Source organism: Microtus ochrogaster, chromosome 1 (genome assembly GCF_000317375.1).
Source record: "Microtus ochrogaster isolate Prairie Vole_2 chromosome 1, MicOch1.0, whole genome shotgun sequence".
NCBI lineage: Eukaryota > Metazoa > Chordata > Mammalia > Rodentia > Cricetidae > Microtus > Microtus ochrogaster.
Genome location: NC_022009.1, coordinates 23,930,447 through 23,952,216, shown reverse-complemented (window position 1 = coordinate 23,952,216; position 21,770 = coordinate 23,930,447). Strand labels below are relative to the sequence as shown.

Sequence of the window (21,770 nt, the reverse complement as noted above, 5' to 3'; positions counted from 1 at the left end):
CCCTCACTCCTGGCCCCCCACACCCAGGACTCCCCACACCCGGGCCCCCTCACTCCCAGCCCTCAACCACAACAGTGCACATAGCTTGAAGTACCAGCTAGACCCAGCTATAACTCTTCCTTGGAACAGGACCATGGGGAAATAAAGAAACAATTTAAACACCACAACTCTGAGAGAAAAGATCCAAATCCAGAATACAGGATACTCTCAGGCTAAGTGTCTTACAGTCTGCTCTCCATCCAGCAAAAAAAGCAGAAGACTTGGGGAAAGTGAGGGGCGCGGCAAACCTGAGAAGCTAAGGGCAACAACTAAGCAAAGTGCGGACCTTGATTTGTCCTTTTTACAGCCCAACTCCACCAAGACATCTTTGCTGCAATGAAAAGAACTGAATATGATCTGGGTATCAGATAACATTAAGGAATTGTTATTAATTTTGATAGGCATAGAATAGCATGGTGGTTAATAAAGGAAAACAGTCTTTATCAATTAACAAAAATGATCTCCAGCAGGAGGGAGGGAGTCAACAATCCTGTCAGGCTGCTCTCCTTGCTAGGGACTCGTATCCCCACGTACGTCTTCGTCAGATGAACTGTTTACCAGTACCTATGTCTAACCCAGCAATTTCCCATCTTTCAAGTCGCGGAGCAACTAAATGAAGCATCTGAGTGGCAAGCTGGGAGGGATGGAGAAGACTTCTCACAGGTGCAGTCAGCCTCATGGCTTGGCCGCATCTAGGTCTGGTGTAGGCAAGGGCAGAAGATCGTAGCAGGTTGCATCCCCAGAGCCACGCACGGCACCCAAAAGGGAGCTCCAGCAAGCCTGCACCTGTGACACCTTCCTAACGAGCGGGCTGTGGTGGGGCCGGGCAGGCTGTGACACAGCTGGGATGCGACGACACAGCCCATGTCTCTGGCTGTGCTCGGAGACTGCCGAGCCCTCCAGGTCTGGTGAGTCTTTGCCTTTCACACTTCTGTAACCTAATAAGAATTAACTACTCGCCGCTAACAAGAAGGTAGACACGCCAATATGCAATGACATAGAGGGAGAGGACAGAGCCCTTTAGCATTCTTGGAACATCTATGCCATTAAAAGAGAGAGAGAGAGAAAGGAAGAGGAGGAGGAGGGAAGGGGGTAACCTCGGGACCAGCGTGCGGTAGTTCCCCCGCCATCTTGATGTCCTTGACACGTGCAGATGGTGTGGAAGTGGCTGGCACCAGAACAGCCCGCAAGGAGGAATGAGCGGCCAATGGAGATTTATGTGAACAGAGCGAGATGGACAAGGTAAAATTGTCAGGAGGAGTTGTTGGAAAGTAAAATATATTGTGACAATTCCACTCCTGCCGTTCATCAATAAACTGACAGATCATTTAGTGTCAATTAGGAGTGATAGATGGACAAGTCCCCATGATCCTGGGCCAAAATTAATGGCTGGGAGGGAGAGGGTGATTGAAAATGACGGCTGACATTGAGAGCAAAGTCCTGAAAGTCCCCGAGGGGCCATTACCTGCCTCATTCCCTTGCAGATCAATGCAGGGACAAACCCAAAAACAGACACTTTGAGACAAAACTTAGTCAGAAGGCCTTCTTCTCCCCAGGTCTGCTTCCCTGCGCTCAACTCTTATCACCATGGCCATGCCGGGGACCCATCAACACTTTCAGTGTCCCCATTCAGACAACTTCAGGCACTGACTCCAAGATGGTGCCTTTTGCACAGCTACTACTTTCAGGCCAGAAGGGACAGATAGTAATGTCAGGACCTGAGCTATTCCTCAAGTCAGTCCTGCTCTGTATCTTGGAGTGAGCCCGAGTTCTGGGACACGGTACCTCCCAGGGCCAAGGCCCACAGATGCTCTACTCTGTCTTGGGAGTGTTTCACACGCCGAACAAAGGTACCACGGGCTCTCATGTATGCTGGCCCCGAGCTCACTAGTCAGAGGCAAACAGCCTCTTCTGTCCACAGAAGACAGGTAGCTGTCTGACACTGTCATTTGTCCCCCTTCACTGATGGAACTACCTGAGTTTGTCACGGCCAGGAGCTGTCTGTACCCCATCCCCATATTATTATGATGAACCCTGAATCCCTAAGGTGATGATGGTGTCTGCAGGTGGCAACTGGGCAGGGCTGGGGTCACAAGGCTGGAGCACTCACAAGGGGAGAGAGGAACAGAAGCAGACCTACCCAGAAAGAGCCCCTCATCAAGAACTATGTCATGCTGCCATCTGACCTTAGACATCCTGTCCCCAGAAAGACCAGTGGAACTGTGCCCTGTCTGAGCTCCAGGCACCTGGCAATTCCTGAAAGCAGCCAGACTGTGTCAGAAGTGTGGTGCCACACAGCCATTACTATCCCAGGAGCTTCGAAAGCAAGCGGACTGTTTTCCAGCACGAATTCTTTGACCAACCGCCTAAGGAGGAGGCTGTCTTCCTCCCAACACCAAATCTTAAACCAAAACATTCTCACTGTCTCTGTCAGAATCCAACTAGCTTGACCCACATCTACTCTGCAAGGTGGCCCCTGGCCTTGTCACTGTTTTCTGACATCACATGGCGAGCACCACCCACGCCATTTGCCTCCCACTTACCTGTGCTCCTTGGACAATTCCTGACTTATTGACTAGAGATGCCTGATATCCTCGATTAGAATCTAGCTCTCCTGGGCCAGGAAACAAACCCTGCACTGTGGTACTCACTAGATCAGTCTGGTTCGTGCAAAAAACACTAGTAGACACTAAAGCTGTTAGGGAAAAAGTTGTGGAGAGCAGACTCCGTTCAGTGCCCTAAGGCAACCAAGACGATCACTATTCACTCTTGGAGAAAATCAGAACTTTCCAAGGGGAAGCTCTCTAGGTCCTCAACAAGGCTGAGCGGTCACCCTCGGTACTGCCAGCACAGTCCTGTGCCTTCGTATGAAACATGAGAGGAAGTGTACAGTAACACCTGTCCTTGCCCCAAACCTTCAACGTGAATCTAATCATGACAAATTGGAGAAACTAAAGACAGTTTTCTGTAAGACGACTGGCCTGGATGCCTTAGACAGTCCACAGATTCCACAGTAATGGGAGCTGTTATGGGTTAAGAAAGGAGAAGAAGCTGGGCCTGGTGGCATCTACCTGGAATTGCAGTACTTGAGAGGCTGAGGCAAGAGGCTGAATATGGGTTTGAGGCTAGGTTATAAAGACCCGTCCCCCCCCCCCCAGAAAAGGGAGAGAGATAGAGAGAGGAGGGGGAGGGAAGAGGGATAGAACTAGTTAGTATAATGTGTGGATTCTGATTGGATTCCAGGGCTAAGAAGACATCAAAGGACAAATAGGGCCATTTAAATGTAAATGATGTATCCGATACTATTAAGTGACTGCAGTGACCCAGTGATCAAGATTCTGTGACTACACTGGAAGATGTGAGCTTTAGTATAAAGAGAGAAATGTCACAACATTTACAACTTACTTTGGAATGGTTCAGGAATAAAACAGAGGACGAGGGACATGGAGGGAGAAGGCAATGGGAAGAAGGGACACAAAGGATCGCAAAGAAACATGTCCAGCTGTTGTTTTTACTCTGTTCTAGTGCTGGGGGCAAAACCTAGAGCCTTTACATGCTGGGCAAATTCTTTTCTGAGCTACATCCCTGGGCCAAAAAAATCTCTAAATGTGTTATTTTGAAGACAACTACTCAAAGAAATTCTAATTACAGGTAATGTCTACTCTAAGACTGTACATCTTCAAGACACTGTAATTTTTGTGTGTGTCTTTGGGGCTTTTTTTGTTTGTTTGTTTTTGTTTCTCGAGACAGGGTTTGACTTGGAGCCTGTCCCAGAACTTGTTCTGTAGACCAGGCTGGTTTCGAACTCAGAGATCCACCTGCCTCTGCCTCCCAAGTGCTGGGATTAAAGGCATGGGCCTCTATCACTTGCTCCATCACCAGGCTTTATATGTGTCTTAAACAACCTTGGCCAAGTGGCCACCCCACTGGTGCAGTGAATAAAGTTCTGGTCTACCTTACATCTAAGACTTAATGCAAGGAATTAAAAACAACTTGATTTGTAATCGCACCTTTAGCAGGGAGCTCTGAGCAGAGAGAGCACTTACCCTGACAACTCCACTGACTCCATCTGTAAAATGGGACTAAAGACGAGGGCTAGGAAAATGTCCAACAGTTTTCTTCGTGTCAGACCAGCCTAGATTAACTGGCTTACACAATGAATCAAACTCCGAGAATCCAGAAAACCCAGCTGCAGCCAAACTTGTTCAGCCTGGAAGCCGCCCACCCCAGAACTAAAGAAAGCCAGAGATTCACAGCAGGAGCTGCATGCAGGTGGCAGCCAGCACTGCCCAAGAGACACCCTCCTATTTTGTTGGTTTGTTTGGTGTTTTGTTTTGGTTTGGTTTGGTTGGGTTTGGTTTTTTGAGACAGGGTTTCTCTGTAGGTTTTGAAGCCTGTCTTGGAACTAGCTCTTGTAGACCAAGCTGGCCTTGAACTCATAGAGATCCGCCTCTCTTTGCCTCCTGATTAAAGGCATGAGCCACCACCACCAGGCTTTATTTTATAAATAAATTTATTTTATAATCCCGGAACTAAGAGAGGGCCATGCTATCACCAATCACCATAGTTTTAAGCATCAATGTTAGAATTTTGCTGTTGTTTCCTATGACATTGGGATCAAATTGGGGCATTGCACATACTACATAAAATGTAGCACCCAGCTTGGCAGGCCCCTTAGCTGAGAGCTTTTTCAGGGCTGTGTCTTCCAGCCTCAGGGCAGCTCTGTCCTATTACTGATCTTATAGGGCTAAATGACATCCCTAACTGGACACAGCCACGGAAGCTAGTGCTACGATCTACACCCAGGTGTTTCTGAATCAGATACCCACGGCTATGAGTGGATTCCTATGGGCAAGATCAGGGATGACCACCAGCTGCCACGTGACAGTCAGTCTGCGAATCAGGCGGAAGTGGGGAACTGTTCTTTTTGACTCAAGAGATGTCATTTGGAAACCTTCCCAGAGACATGGATACTATCATGGATGGCCCAAGAGGTCCATCTCCGTCTAGACTGAAAAACGCTCGTCACAATGCGGCATAGTTCAGTTGGTGTTCTTTTGTCTAGCAGTACACAAAGCCCTGGGTTTGACTCCCAACACTGTAAGCCAGGTGTGATGGTGCACGCCTGTAATCCCAACACTCTGGAGGTAGAGGCAGGAGGACCATAAAAGTTCAAGGTCCATCCTTAGCTACATATTGTGCTTTCTCAAACCCAGCCTGGGCCATATGGTACTCTCTCTCAAAAACAAAATCAACAAACCCAACAATGACAGTGCCCGTCTTTAATACCAGCATGTGGGAGGCAGAGGCAAAGGGATCTCTGTGAGTTCTAGGCCAGCCTGGTCTACAGAGCAGGTTCCAGGCTACTCAGAGTTATATAGTGAGATCCTGCCTCAAACAAACAAACGCACAAAACCCAACCAAACAAATCCCATAAAATCTCCTTGGAGTAAAGCTTTGGAAACCTGGCATGCCTGTGCTAAGGCACCTAATGCTAACTCAGATTAAAACGTTGACATTCAAAACAACCCTTCATTTTCTAGACCTAGAAGTACTCCCAGACGACCCTTTGAGGAGAGGCACAGACAGCACTACCTGCCAGAACACCTCTAGGGAAAATACTGTCAAAGCCATTGGTAAAGGGATGAAGGAAAGAAACCCAATAATCCCATAGCAGCAGCAGCAGCAGCAGCAGCAGCAGCAGCAGCAGCAGCAGCAGCAGCAGCAGCAGCAGCAGCAGCATCTACCTAGTGCCTCCTAAATGCTTCTTTCTCATCTATGAACCCATGTGGTCCTCACATCAGTCCACTGAAGTAAGAGCTACTCAACCCTGATGCAGACATGAGGAAACAGAAGCCAGAGAGCTTAATCACCTGCTTAGCATCGCTGTGGTGCAACACGGAGCAGAGTCAGGATTTGAAACTAGGCATTCTGGTTCCAGGATCTGTGCCTCCCAATCACCATGCTCTGTCATCACTCAACATGGAACCACAAGGCCTCTGGCAGAAGGATGGGTGGTTGGGTGAGAAAGGGGTTGGCTATCACAGCAGCACTGGTCTTGTTGCTTCAACCCCTGCACCATCCTGTCAGCACTGACACCCAGAGGCTCAAGGATGCTGAATGCTTCACTCAACCTTATCCAGCTGGGTGAGAACAGACCCAGCATCCACAGCCCCACACAACCAAAAGGGAATGTGACGGGCCTGTGGCACTGGTTGCTCCTTCTAGGAGCTTCAAAGAAGAGGAGAGAATAAGACAATATTGAATTATCATGGGCCAGTGTTCCCACCAGCTCCCAGAACCGGCTTATGATAAACATGAGATGCCCACGAGGCAGTGAGGGGACACCTGTCCCGTTCTTCACGAATGAATGATCTACTCCCAATGCAGACTACATTCTGCTGCAGAGTTCATTCAAGAAACTAATGGGCAATTCCAGCAGGCTGGAGAGATGAAGAACGGAGCAGGGCTGGACTTTGAAAATGGCCAGTCAAGCAAGAGAAGAGTCATAAAGTATGGGATAAATCAGGGCCCACTGACACAGACCTCAGAAGAAGCAAGTCAAAGACAGCAAAAACTGCCCATGGGTGGGAAGTTGGGGTTTCATGGAAAAGGGACGTTAAGAGGTACAGGGATTGTTTCATGGGATGGGAGAAAAAAATGTTCTAAAATTGACTGGGTAACAGGTGCAGAACTAAGAACAATTACATTGTATACCTAAAAAGCATGTGACTTGCCTCAGTAAGGTTACAAAAATGACAACACAGGCATGCCGCCCCCGTCCCCATCTCCATAGCGCCCTACCCACCCCAACTTATCCCAAGGAGCGCTGTACTCACTTTGACACCTTTATGGAGTCATCGGCCCAGCCTCCCTGCCGTCGAGGTGGTTTTGGTGGGGGAGTCTGTGTGAGAGAAGCAGACGGCAGTCACTCAAGCTTGTGCCTCCCAATACCACAGAGCACCAGGTTCAGGTTACCTGAACCAAGTTAGCCCACTGAAGCACTTCCCCAATAAAAATATGAAAATAAATTCTAATTTCCTATGGAAATCATCCCATCATCCCTCCTGGTGGGTGTGGAGATCAGCACACTGTTCCCGACGGACAGCTGGCAGAGGTCTACTGAAGACTTAAAATACTCAAGGTTTTGTTTTTTGTTTTTTTTCAGGTCTGGAAAATAAACCTCATTCATGCTAAGTACAAACTCTACCAGTGAGCTGCATTTCCAGCGTGCTCACGTGCGTGTGTGTGTGTGTGTGTGTGTGTGTGTGTGTGTGTGTACATGTGGTGTGTGCATGTATGTGGGGGTAGAGGATATATTCACATGTGTGGAGGCCCAAAGCTCCACATTGACAGCTTTAGACAAGGTCTCTCACTGAACTGGGATTTCACTGATCAGGCTAGGCTGGCTGAGCAACAAGGTGCAAGGCTCTACCTGTCTTTCCCTCCCTATGGTTATAGGATGGCGCTACCATGTCCAGCTTCTTATGTGGGTTCTGAGGACCTGATGTTTTACCTCCTGAGCCATCTCTCCAGCCTGCTTTTGCCTGTTAAGGCAGTAATCCTTTTTTTTTCCTCTTTAAAGATTTCTTAAGTTTTACTTTCTGTGTGTGGGGATGTTCTGCCTGAATGTATATCTGTACACCACATGTGTGCAAGGCCTCTCATGGCCAGAAGAGGGCATCAGATCCCCTGGAACTGGAGTTAACAGATGGTTATGAGCCACCACCTGGGTGGTAGGGGGATGGAACCAGGTCTTCTGGAAGAGCAGCCTGCTGAGCCATCTCTCTAGCCCTAAGACAGCAATTCTAAACCCAGAAATTATCACAAGGACATAAACACAGACGAATATATGTCATTTCTGTGTAACCAACACTTGTCAACAACCAAAACAGACAGCAATAAGAAACTAAATAAAAGGATATATACAAAATAATATGCAAATAATGTAAAACTATGTTATAAAAATATCAAAGTTCATATACATTAATTAAAAACATTTCAAAACAGCAGAAATAAGGATCTTATTTTGCAAATGGCCACAAATATTTTTACTTAGTTCATTAGCTCTATACACATAATAGGGACTCCCAACAAGGGCAATTTAAATTGCTCATCCCTGTGCTGTTACCAGTTTTCTGACTTCTAATGGCCTATTTATATTACTTTTATAAGAATAAAAGTAATAAAATGAAGATTTAAGAGTAAGGTTTGCTTAGCGGACATAAACACGATGCTGGCCATTTGGCTAGGAAGCACTCCCCTAGAATGGGCACGGCCAGAAAGCCTACTGGACAAATTCTTAACCAGCATGGTGGAAATAAAAATACCACCCAATAGCAAGCTTCTAAAATACCTGAGCCAGTGTGAAACAACCCAGAATGCGTCCTATTTTGAATTACACAGCATTCTTCCAGGAATGTTTTTTTGAAATCTCAGTTTTCTTTTTCCAGGAACTTCATAAAATTCTAGCTGTGGCTCTCAGTCTGGAGAGGCTTTCTGACAAATGGGCTGTGACAGGGGTCAGCAAACTTCTACGAAGGACTAGGAGGCAAGTATCTCTTTCATGGGACACACAGTCTCTGGTGTGACCACTGAACTCTGACATTGTAGAGAAAAACAGTTCTGATACTAAGGCAAACGGTATAGTTGACTTTCAAAAACAAAACAGAAAGTCTAAATCCAGGCCACGGGCCAACTGTGAGGGGAAGGATGTGGTTTGCTGACCCCTGGACCGAAATGTCATGTCACTGTGCCCTCCTTTCTGAAGTCTAATAGGACCGTTTGGTGCAAATACCTCTCAATATGCCTGCATGCCTAATGCTTTTGATGTTTTGTTGTTGTTTTGGTTTTTTTCAAGACAGGCTTTTTGGTTTTCGTTTTTCTGTGTAGCCCTGGCTATCCTGGAATTTGCTTTGTAGGCCAGGCTTATTGGTAGAGCTTTCTGTTCCTCCTGGTCCCGCAGTCATTCAGTCCCAAAGAAACACACAGAGGCCTACATTAGGTGGAGGCTGCTCGTTTGTTCCCCAGATGCTCTGACCCAAAATAATCACACAGAAATTTGTATTAATTACAATATTGTTTGGCCAATATTTTGGCTTAAGCATACTTCTGGCTAACTCTTACATCTTAAATTAACCTATTTTTATTAATCTGTGTATCACCACATGAGTGTGGCTTACCAGCAAGGTTTCAGCACATCTGTCTCTGGTGGTGGCTATGTGGCGACTCTCTGACTCTGTCTACTCTCTCTATATATATATCTTTTCCAGCCTGGCTATATTCTGTTAAGCCATTGGCTGAAAGCAGTTTCTTTATTCATTAACCAATAAAAGCCAACACATATACAGAAGGACTTCCCACACCACAGGCTAGCCTCAAACTCACAGAGATTCACCTGTGATTAAAGGTGTGCACCATTATCACCCAGCCTGTTTCTGTTATTTGTTTGTTTGTTTTTAACATGGTGATCAGTTTTCTTTTCTACCAGCTTAGCAGTGTCCCTGCCTGGCAAACAAGTGTCCCATTTACATACAGGGTCTTTCTGTGGTAGGAGCCAGGATCTGCTGGAAATGACTGAGAAGGATCCAAGCCATGGAATAAAACACCCACACCTCACTGAGCACTTGGAAAATGTAAGGGACACTTGGAAAAAAAAAAATCAGCTTTCTACATTAGAGGCCGGCAACAGAGTCAGAGGAAGCCCCTGCAAGCCGATCCCACTTAAAGGCATCTTAAATACAGAAGCGGAAAACATCTACCTTCTGTCCCTGGAGGTGGTACAGGGAGACCCAACGATGTACTAAGGGGCTACGCCCTTGCTGCTCAGTCCACCTAACGCATTGAAAGAAGCAGCCATGTATCCCATGCCCTGCTTTCCCTTAGACACAGATGGTTGAATCCCAATGTACTGGACCCAGGCAGAAGTAAGTAGAGCCAGGTCCGATGACGCATGCCCCTAATCCTAGCACTCAAGAGGCTGAAGCAGGAGGATTCCAAGTTTGAGGCTAGCCTGAACGACACAGTGAGACAAACAACCACAAAGAATCAACTTGATTTCTTGCCCCAGGAATCCAGGCTTGAGCTGCGGAGGTAAGGGGCTTCTTCAGACAGCACAGAGTGGACAGGGCCTCTCTAAATAGGCAGAGGGACCCAAGTGATATGCAGAATCAAAGGACCTTGTCTTGTCTCCTGCCATGCATAAGACAGTGTGTTGAAGGCACAAACGTCTGAACTGAACTGACCCACACTGAGCCCCCTTGAGATGTTTTAAACTGATTTATGGCCAAGCAAGGCAGAGCGTGTCAGCACTTGGGAGGCTGAGTCATGAATTCAAGGCCAGCCTGGGCTACAAAGAGAGACACTATCTCAAAAAGGGGGTGGGGTAGGCTAGAAAAACGGTCCAGTGACTAAGAATGCTTGCTATTCTAATCATAAGGACCAGAATTTAAATCCCAGCACCCAAATAACAATCAGGGCATCTCGTGCACACGTCTAACCCCATCTCTGCAGACAGTGGAGATGCAGAGATCACTGAGGACGGCTGGCTTTCAGCCCAGCCAGGAAAACTCCAGCTTCGGGCTCGGGAGAAGTCCCTGCCTCAAAAGAAACAGGTAGGGAGTGATGGAGAAGGACACCTGGTGCCCTATTCGGGCCTTCACGCATGTGCACAGGTTCACACCCACACATGCTCATGCATGCATGCACATAAATCTCTTAAATCGAGAAAAGCCTACCTACCGGAGGATGGCCCTGTTTTCCCTGAGACGATGCAGTGTGGACATTAATTGGTTGCCGTGTTTTGTTTGGCCTCACAATTTCTTTTATTTGTTTTTAATTTATGATACCATCTAAGAATTGGAAGATTTCCACACTACAAGTCAGTTTCCAGCTGTCTTGACAAACTGGAATATCCGGTAATACTCAGGCTGAGCAGGAGCATCCCCGGGGGCAGGGGACACACGTGGCCGGTCCCTCACCTGTCCTCACCTGTCCTCACCTCTGGCTCCTTCCTGCTAATGTTCCTTCTGTTGCTACTGTACTGTGGCACTGTTTTTCTCCCTGGTACAGAATTCTCTGTTCTGCTGCTGCTTACCAGAAATGGGGAGAGGGAGGCTATGCAGTTTCTGAGAAAAAACAGGCAGTGTGATCTTTTCTGGCGTGTCCAGTGGGCAGAATGAACACACTTTGACGTAACCATTAATTAGTTCAGTGGTTCTCAACTTGTAGGTTGCAACCACTTTGGGGGGGTCTAATGATCCTTTCATGGGGATCCCATTTCAGGCAACCTGCACATCGAATATTTACGTTAGGATTCATAACAGTAGAAAGATGACAGTTATTTTACGGTTGGGGGGGGTCACCGCAACATAAAGAACTGTACTAAAGGGCCGTGGCACCAGGAAGGTTGAGAACCATGGCCTAATCTAACTGCACTTCCTGAGGCTGGTACAGCCGACACCTGGGTGTGTGGTCTCCAACATTTCTCTGCTTCAGGTATCGGGAAAGACAGGATGAACTCAAGCAAAGCCTGTGATGGTAAATTACGGGGAGCACCCAGTCTGTTGGGGAGCTTTTCTGTAAGATGCCAGGAGTCCAGGACAGGTCAGGAGACTGACTCTTGCGTACTGGCTCTTCTCTACTCTGCCTGTGGTCACAGTGACGGGAGGGGAAGTCCGACCTGGGAAAGGAAGGTGCGTAGAAAAGGAGCAGAGGTGCTAACAGACTTCTGAAATGTGGCTTTTGAGTAATCCCTTCAAATGGAGAGGGAGAGGCCTGCTCACAGGACGGCTAAGTGCGTAGAACAGTGCCAGGCCTGTCTTTTACCGTCACTGTCACCACCATGACTACTGTCACACAGGAAAGACCAGACCATAATCAAACACACAATCATTTGAGGGAAAATTAGAGCCAGACTCCTTTCAGGCAGGCCAGATCTCCTCAGGCACTGCAGCTAAGGTGAGAGGCTTCACCTCTAACCAGGCCCCAGGAAGCCATGGCCATTAAGGGTGAGCGAAGAGCTCCCCTCCTACGGGTAACAGCCACCATTCTTTTACCAGTCACAAAATGGTGCCCTTGATTCAGAAACAAGCCTGCCGCACAGCAGCAAGTCCTCCAAGCCCAGCTGCTTGACATCTAGCTCTAAAATTAAAGTTTTTCTTCACAAATGGCGGAAACCTCCCAGAGCTGACATAATATACACCATGGTGGAGGCTGCTCCTCCTCTTCCTCAAACACTGGACCATCTAAGAGAGGGGGTACGCAAGGAGACCTCTGGAAAGATAGATAGGCAACAGGACTCCCGCCACTAGGGTCTTGGTTAAGCTCAGGGGGCGCTGGGGCAGTCAGGAGGCACACGCGTGCCTTCCCACTGATCGGAAGAATCAGCCGACAAGAGACATACTGGGTGCTTCTCTTCGATGGCTCAGTTGGCAGCGTGGAGGATGGCAGAAACTTAACGGGAAAGGGGTATGCTTTAGCTGGAGTTAGAGGGTGCGGGCCATTGTGTCAGGGAAGACGCAGTGGACAGAGAGTGGGACAGCTCACACTGCGTCCCGTCATCATGAGGAGAGATGAGTACATCTGCACAGCTTGCTGTCTCCTTCCCCACCCACGACTGGTGCTTGCACCCTCTGTCAGTTAACCTTTCCGAAATGCCCTCCTAGACACACTGGGAGCTGGATTTCCATGGCTGTTCTAAACCAAGCTGTGTTGACAGACAGGCTAGTACCGGAGGAGGTGAGGAGGGACAGGCAGGACTCAGCAGTCTGCAGAACTGGAACCTGCGCATTCAGAGGGAGAGGTCCATCTCCTGGTGGGGAATGTTTACACTCTGGGTTGATTACTGAGACCAAGAACTGGAAATGGTCTCCAGGCCTGGGAGTCCTGTCAAGGTCACGTAAACATCCTGGCTGGATGAGACAGACTTCATTACCCGCTATTCCAAATTACACGGAGTCTTCTGCAGGGTTCAACTTCATTCCCTGGGCACTATCCTGGTGCAGAGACAGAAAACTATGCCCTCCTTGTCTTCAGATGTTCCTAGTTCAATGAGGCCAACAGGAGGCAAACTTCAGGGCTGGGTGAAATCTGTGTGAACACACATCAGGTTGAAGGTAAACCCAGGAGGCCACAATGGTGGCAGTGGCAGACATGAGTTCAGGGAGCCGCAGTGCTCCAGGGAGGCAGAGCTGAGGCTGAGGTAAGACCTCCCCTCAGGCACAGGAGAGCTCCAGGAAGCTTTGCCCTTTCTTGTCACCCTGGTGGCTGGCTCATGAAGCCACTTTGTCCTGGGGCATCTTAAAGACTGCTCTGACAAGCATGTTCCCAGGACTCGGCACACAGCTGAAGGGCAAAGAGAATGGTGCCAACCCAGGACACGCAAAGGAAGACCAAGTCAGGGAAGCGATGAGGAGAAAGTGAGTCTTGTCCTGGATTGAGAAATGCATGAGAAGGGCTTCAGTGCAGCTCACAAGAAGAGCACTTGCCTAACTGAATCTGATTCCCAGCACTGGAAAAGGCAAGCAGGCAGACAGATAGACACACAACCCAAGGGTGTGTGTATGTGACAGCAGGGATGGTGACGTGATAGTGATACCAGAAACAGCACACAACCAAGAGCAAATTCTGTAGCTCTATCAATGTCATGGTCAGGGAAACTGGGAATATCCTGGGGATGTATCCTGAGCGTTGACAATGCAAGCCAAGTGATGTCAGGTGCACCCTGCTGGCACTGCCGCTTCTTAAACTAAGTGCAGATGGTCTACTTGACATGGAAGTAGATGACTGGTTTCGGACAGTGCAGTTTCTTCTACATGGACTGTCCATCCCCTGGTTGCCTTGATGCCCTTCCTGGAAGCTCTGGTGACATCTAGGCACCCAAGAATCTCCATCTCTAAGAGTCCCAAGACCTTCCAGGAACAAGCTGAAATACAGGACAACCTGAGGCTAGACCACTCCTAATGTTCCTTTTGAGACCCACGTGCCTTTCCTTCCTAAAGGTCATAGCTCAGAGGCAGGAGTCCTGCAGTCCTGAAGGTCCTACCCAGCTCGGTGCTCTGAGCCCCAGCTGCAGTCATTCTTCTCCCACGGGGGCCACAGATCCCTTTCCATCCTGCCCTTCAGATCTGGATAGGACCAGAAGAGACATGAATGTGTGATTCATTTTTTTTCTTAGCTCGTACATGCCTGAGTTCTCTCCATAATGACCCATTCGTTTAAAGGGGAAAGAGTTTGTTGGGGTCCCTCCTTGGAAGGAGACCCCCAGGCTTCAGGCAGGCTAAGAAGACAGTTGCCACCCTGCTTCCTGGGAGTCCATCAAGTGCAGAACTTGCCTGGGAGCACCTTGGAGGCTAGCACGCTCTGTTCCTACAGGTGCTCTGGACGAGACAGTGATGTTATTCCTGTGTTGGGGAGGAAAGAATATACAGCCCCAACGATCTTCAGTGCCAGAAGAGAGGACTGACCCTCAAATTCCAAAGTCCCAGCTTATCCTTCAAACGATTCTGCTTCTGAGATCCAGAGGTAAGACCCCAAAACATCAGTCAGAAAAGCCATTTCCAACTTTGGCTGACTTTCTGCCAGATGACATCACACACACACACACACACACACACACACACACACACACACACACACACAGAGTTTTTTGTAAAGAGGATTCTTGGATTATATAACCCCATGAAGGGCAGAAATGAGGCCTGGTGACAGCAGCATCCCTCTTTTCTCTCTGGAAAACCAAGCCACATCTCGAGTGTGGGAACTAATCATAGCCTGTGGGGCTGCCGCTGCCGGGCGGAGGGGGCAGGACCCCGCATAGCTCCGCACAGAGAAGCAAAAATGTACTGTCTCCAAAAATAAACCCAGGGCAGGAACGACTGCGAGTAGAGGGTTGCGAGCACGTGACCACGGCTGCAGTCCTGAAATACCAGCATGCTACAAAAAGAAGCCCGGGAGAGGCAGAGCGCGGGAAACTCAGGAAGCAGCCTCTTTATATGGTCTCATCCGAGTGGGCCAGGATTCAACGAACTGGAATTACCATGTCAGAGGGAGCCTCTCGGGCCAGCCTCATTTCTGATCTTTATATGGTTCCCCCAGATTCCTAAGATGCCGACACACAAAGATGCCGCAGTGCCAAAAAAGGAGCCTTTCGGGTTTGGAGCCTGAGCACGTGCTCCCGGGAGCTCTGGAGAAAGCCCACTCCCAACTTCCCCCGAAATGAGTCAGGATCATCAGGGTTCTCAATTCCGAGGGTGATCTGTTTCAAAATGCCAGAGCAAGCACACAGAAATGCCCAGTGTGCAAATGCACAGAAATGCCCTGTGCACGCACACAGGAATGCCCTGTGCATGCACACAGAAATGCCACGTATTCAAGCACACAGGAATGCCCTGTGCAAGCACACAGGAATGCACAGACACGTAGTTAAGTGAGGGTCTAGTGCAAAGTTCACACCAGCCTTTTTCAGTTTGAACTTTGGTCACTGACTGAAAAGGAACTTCCTTCCTTGCTCCAGCTATACAGGTGCTTATACTCGGCAGGGGTCAGTATCCATTCTGCCACTCAGTACTCCTACGCTAATACATCACCAAGGACTTCCTGTCTCCTGCCTAAATCCTGAGTCTCACGCTAAGACATCATAGAGCGGAGTTTTCCCACAGTGGATTTAAGGTCAAGGAGGGCCATGGATCATCTGAGCTTACAACTGAACCCTTGTGAGAGTAAACACAACTCTCTCTGTGAAAGAACAAACTGAAATGGACCCAGAACACAATTATTTTACAAACAAGAAAGAAAGAAATCTGGGGGTTAATGGCCGCCAAAACCATGGGTGGAAGACAGACTGGGAAGAACTGGTTTTCATGGTTCCAAAAAGAAAATTTGCCTTATAGATTAAGTACTAGCTGCGAGGAAGCAAGTGCTTCTTAAGGAAGGCCGTGTCTGTCGCCACCCCAGCTCAGCCAGCACACTTCACAGCGGTAACAATGGACGTGGCGTGCCATCTCTTGAAGGGCACAGCACCACCCCGGAAAGATCCCTGCCAAGAATGTTCCTCTGGAATCTAATCAAGCCTTCCGATCTCATTTCCAGTAAGCTGGAAATCAGGTAAGACCAGCCTGGTCTACAAAGGAAGTTCTGAAACAGCAAAGCTTCTGTTACACAGAGAAACCCTGTCTTAAAAACAAAACAAAAACAGAATAACAAGCAATAATTTCAGAGATAGGAAATGAGGGTGCCCTGAGTGACAGATGACGCTGAGGTGGGGACATCGAGAGTGACACCTAGTTTCTTAGGAATATGTCACTTGAGATAAACGGTGAGACACTGTAACCCAACAGAGACTATACGCAAAGCATAACTGTTATATCTAAAATATTTTCCAAACTATAAGCAAACAGGGTAAGTGTTAGCTACAGTTGGGTCTCATGAGGAGCACAGGCTGTACCTTGTAGCATTGTCCCCCTACTTTTCCAGATGTTTCTGTTTGTAATGAAGAGATGACCCAGCCAGGGAGGAAGCCACAGTATAAAGTTCAGGCTAACAAAGAGCAGAAGAGCGGGGCTGGTGTGGAGGCGGGCACACTGTGCACACTGTCCACGGATGTGCCGGCTCAATAAAAAAATAAAAAATAAAAAGACGAGTGTAACAGCAGTGCAGACATTCTCCACTTAATGGCCAGGAATTCCTAATGCCACAGCCAGAAAATAACTTTCCACCAGACACATCAGGTCTTGTGATCCCTGACATGAGCGGAAGCGACGGGGAAAGGCGCCTTCGTTGCTTATTTGGTCTTGTTGGCTGGAGACTGACCCGGAGCTTCAAGCACACTAGACAAAAGCTCTACCACTGACCTACAATGCCTGCGCCCCCACTGTGCCTTTAGATAAAAGCACCTCTCTGTCCCTAGAGAGAGTCATCACACTTTATATTAGAATATGCTCTCTTGTGAACATATGCACTATGAAATTAGGGTAAAAAAACAGGTGGTACAAAGAACACCATGTAACACAGCTACTGACCAACTGCATGATCCTGGGTGTCTCCTCGAGTTAGAAGAATCCTTTCTGTTGTACAATCCCATGTCTCTGTGGGGCGATGAGCTATAGTATTTCGAATTCCTGGAGGAAGTACTTTGGCCAAAAAAAATACGTGAAATGGAACATTTATCGCCCATATGAGTGGATATGAAGGAGATGGGTCAGGAGCAGAGAAGACCAGGCTACAGGAAACAAATAAGAGACATAAGCAACAAGACTTGATCAGAGTCGGGCAGTGGTGGCACACGACTTTAATCTCAGCACTCGGGAGGCAGAAGCAGGTAGATCTCTGTGAGTTCAAGGCCAACCTGGTCTACAGACTGAGTTCCAGGACAGCCAAGGCTACACAGAGAAACCTTGCCTTGAAAAGACAAAATACAAACAAAAGGCCTTCAGAAGAGTTGTGACATAGGGTGTCCCTTGTACCACTCACTGGTCACACAGCAGTCAACAGTCCATTTGGTTCCTATTCCTTGAAAGACGAATTCAGCTCCAGGCTTTTTTGTTCCCCTGGAATATCCCTGGGTTACAGGCCCCACGGCAGCTCATTCTAAATACACACACACACACACACATGTTCCCCTGGAATATCCCTGGGTTACAGGCCCCACGGCAGCTCATTCTAAATACACATGGCATAACCAGGCCTCCACATACCTGGCGTGTGCCTGGAAGGCCCTGTCCTGCCACCCTCTCATCTGTTTCACTTCTAAGCAGTGATTGATTGTTGGACCAAAATGACCTGTTCTGAGCAGGCTCAAGCTACAGAGAAACCCTGTCTCAACAAACCAAAAAAAAAAAAAAAAAGGCTGATTGAAAAAGCCACTCTGGGTATGACAAAAGAACATTCTGATTAAGAATGACAGTAAGAATGACAACCAGGATGCGAGGGAAGCCTGCTTTTGCTGCGTCTCAACTCACCGAAGGCCCTCAGATAATCCCAAGTTTGCAGATGAGAAAGTAAAGCTGAAGCTAACTTACCTAAAACCGTATCATCTGTAAGAGGCAAAACAAGGACTGAAAGCCAGGTCAATAGACAGCAGAACTTGCCCTGAACCAGTTGAGACTCCCTGATGGCTATGTGCTATGTGCACAGCTAGGACGTGGTGTTGAATGTAACGGTTACAGACAAGGTCACTTAAGGATAGACTCAAGAAGCCTCCAAACAACTTGATCAATGCACTGTCCTGACATTAAGGAGAAGACCTGAGAAGCCAAATTGAAACCTCATTTCCTACACCAAGAGTGAGAGGTATGCAATAATGATGTAAACAACCTACAATACAGGAGAACAAGTGAGCGGTTAGGGCTAACCTCTACTCTGCTTACACTTGGCTTACACTGAGGGGAGGATTAAAAAGCGAGGCCCCAAATAGCCCACGATAACTTGGACACCAGGGCAAACAGTGTCAGCTCGTGTGATGTAAAGGTATGCGTTTCAAAGGCAGCTGTGAACTGCCGTGAGCCCGGGACAGCCTCCTTACACTGCACAGACCAGCTCTGAGGAATGAGGAACGAACAGAAGGGAGAGAAGTGAGCTCACCAGGAAGAAGTAACGGGGAAGCTGTAGTTTGAAAAGATGCAAAAGCAGGAGGAGGGGAAGGGTCTGGGTTCAAAGGTTAGAACTGCCTTTTGATAGCTCTCTGACTTGGGCTGGTCACATCTTCACTGAGCCTGCTTTCTTGTGTAAGATGAGGAAGGTCACAAGTCCCTGGCAGGTCTACCGTAAAAACCTTGGTAAGTCACTGCCACCTCATGTTGTGAGCGTGTACCATCAAGAACAACCACCATGATCAAATGCAGGCTTTGGTGGAAATATTCTTCATGACGAGGGCAAAGACAGTGCAAAGGCAATCACTGCAGGGCCTGCCCTGGGCATGCTTAGTTCCAGAATCTAATAATTATCCTACCTCACTTCATAAGAAAGAAACCAAGATGAGAAACCCAAGCTCTTCTCTCACTGGACCGTCACTGTGATGCTCAGGAAGCCATGTTGTCTGGCAAGTGGTCTGGTGACATTACACCTGAGAGGCATCAGACTGTCCACTCTGAGTCACTCCTGGGACATGGCTGCCAAGAGTTGCAGAAGACACTAAAAGGAACACTTTTCAGCCCTGAAAATCATGCTTAAAATTCACCCTGGATCTGCCCATCTTGGACAGTATCTCTGAATTATATCCCCTTGGGTCATACTAAAACCAGCGCTCTCCACTCCTCTTCTTGGGTCCACATACCTTCCAGGCGCTAACGAAGACATGCCCGGTTCCCCACACACTTGGCTACTTGGCCAACATAAACATTCTCCTCAGCTTTTATCATAAATCAAAGCCTATACATTTTTGCCATTCTCTTTACTCTTTCCCACTTGTTCAAATTAATCCAGCATGTGTGTGTAGTAAGACACGCGCGGCATGAGGGGTGTGAATTCCTGGCCTTGAAAAAGCTACTCCTCCGGGCACCTATGACTCTGTGGCTCTGTATAATCAGTCGAAACTTGCCACCCCAACCAAATCCAGAGAAGAAGAACTTGGAGCAAGCTGAGGGCAGAAGCAAGCCAGGAGAAACCTGAGCTCTTGAGTGGTTCCCCAGGGGCAACCACGGAAAAGAAGTGGGGATGATTGGAAGAAGCCAGCAATCCCTGGGCTACCTGCCCACTGTGTGAGACCCTAAGCGGACTGCCAAGCTCCATCCCTCCCCCATCCCCTACTCTGTGCCCCAGTGGTGACTCAGGGACATCAGGTTCTACACTGCAGTCCTTTATCTTGTTTCAGCCCTAAGAATTCAGTAGGAACTGCCAGTGCACAGCAAGGGCACGGCTAATGCTTCAGTCTGGTCACTCCCCATCATTTCAGAAGTGGCCCTGTAATCCTCCCAAGACTTTAGATTCCTTTAGGAGTGTTCCCCGACTCCTGAATCCCCAAATTTCATGGTCCCTCAATATTTCAAACAGCAAGATTTTGTATGGGTTCTTAGGGCATGGTTAAAAGTACTAGATTATTTTGGCTGTAGTTGTTTTACTTTTTGAGACAGGGTTTCTCTGTGTTGCCCTGGCTGTCTTTTGTAGACCAGGCTGGCCTCAAACTCACAGAGATTCTCCTGACTCTACATCCTGAGTGCTGGAATTAAGGGTGTGGCCACCACTCCGAGATAGAATTGATTTTTTAACCTTAAAAAACCCATCATTTGATATCAACATGTAGAAGAATGAAAATAGACCCATATCTATCACCATGCACAGAACTCAAGTTCAAATGGATCAAAGACCTCAACATAAAGCCAGCCACATTGAACCTCACAGAAGACAAAGTGGGAAGTACACCTGCATGCATTGGCACAGGAACCACTTCCTATTTATAACCCCAGTAGACACTGAGAGAAACAATTAATAAATGAAACCTCCTGAAACTGGAAAGCTTCTGTAAAGCAAAGGACACGGTCAACAAGACAAAACGACAGCCTACAGAATGGGAGAAGATCTTCACCAACCCTACATCAAACAGAGGTCTGATCTCTAAAATATACAAAGAACTCAAGAAATTGATCACCAAAAGAACAAATAATTCAATTTTAAAAAAATGGAGTACAGACCTAAATAGAAAACTCTCAACAGAGGAATCTAAAATGACTGAAAGACACTTAAGGAAATATTCAACAGCCTTAGTCATCAGAGAAATGCAAATCAAAATAACTCTGAGATTCCATCTTACACCTGTAAGAATGGCCAAGATCAAAAATACTGATGACAACTTATGCTGGAGAGGTTGTGGGGTAAAGGGAACACTCCTCCATTGCTGGTGGGAGTGCAAGCTGGTACAGCCCCTTTGGATGTCAGTGTGGCAATTTCTCAGAAAATTAGGAAACAACATTTCTCAAGACCCAGGAATACCACTTTTGGGTATATATCCAAAGAATGCTCAATCGTACCACAAGGACATGTGCTCAACTATGTTCATAGCAGCATTGTTTGTCATAGCCAGAACCTGGAAACAACCTAAATGCCCCTAGACTGTAGGAAAATGTGGTACATTTACACAATGGAATACTACACAGCAGAAAAAATAACATCTTGAAACTTGCAGGCAAATGGATGGAGCTAGAAAACATCATTTTGAGTGAGGTAACCCAGGCACAGAAAGACAATTATCACATGTACTCACTCATAGGTGGCTTTTAAACATAAAGAAAAGAAAGCCAGCGTACAAATCACAATCCCAGAGAACCTAGACAACAATGAGGACCCTAAGAGAGACATATATGGATCTAATCTACATGGGAAGTAGGAAAAGACAAGATTTCCTGAGTAAATTGGGAGCATGGGTACCTTGGGAGAGGGTTGAAGGGGAGGGAAGAGGTAGGGAGGGAAGCAGAGAAAAATGTAGAGCTCAATAAAAATCAATAAGAATATATATATATGTGTATTAAAAACCCACCATTTTCTCCGACCTTCATTGTATTAAAGAATGAAACTATATAATCTACCAAAATTATAAAGACACAAACCAAAATGATAAACTGTTCTTTTACACTGAATTAATTTACTTATGAAAACTTAAAACTTTGGTTTTTGTTTTTTTATCACTTGTTAAAAATGTCCTCAAAGCCGGGTGGTGGTGGCGCACGCCTTTAATCCAGCACTCAGGAGGCAGAGGCAGGCGGATCTCTGTGAGTTCGAGACCGGCCTGGTCTACAAGAGCT

At 47.4% G+C, this 21,770-nt stretch overlaps 1 protein-coding gene across 1 annotated transcript in view; it reads right to left on the bottom strand.

Annotated features, from left to right (window-relative positions):
- Ift43 (intraflagellar transport 43) overlaps nt 1–21,770 on the bottom strand; it is an 81,271-nt gene that overhangs the window by 43,887 nt on the left and 15,614 nt on the right. The window contains exon 3 of the mRNA XM_005343380.2: nt 6,879–6,943. Within this exon, the coding sequence (XP_005343437.1) occupies nt 6,879–6,943 (65 nt within the window). The remainder of the gene's footprint in view (nt 1–6,878; nt 6,944–21,770) is intronic.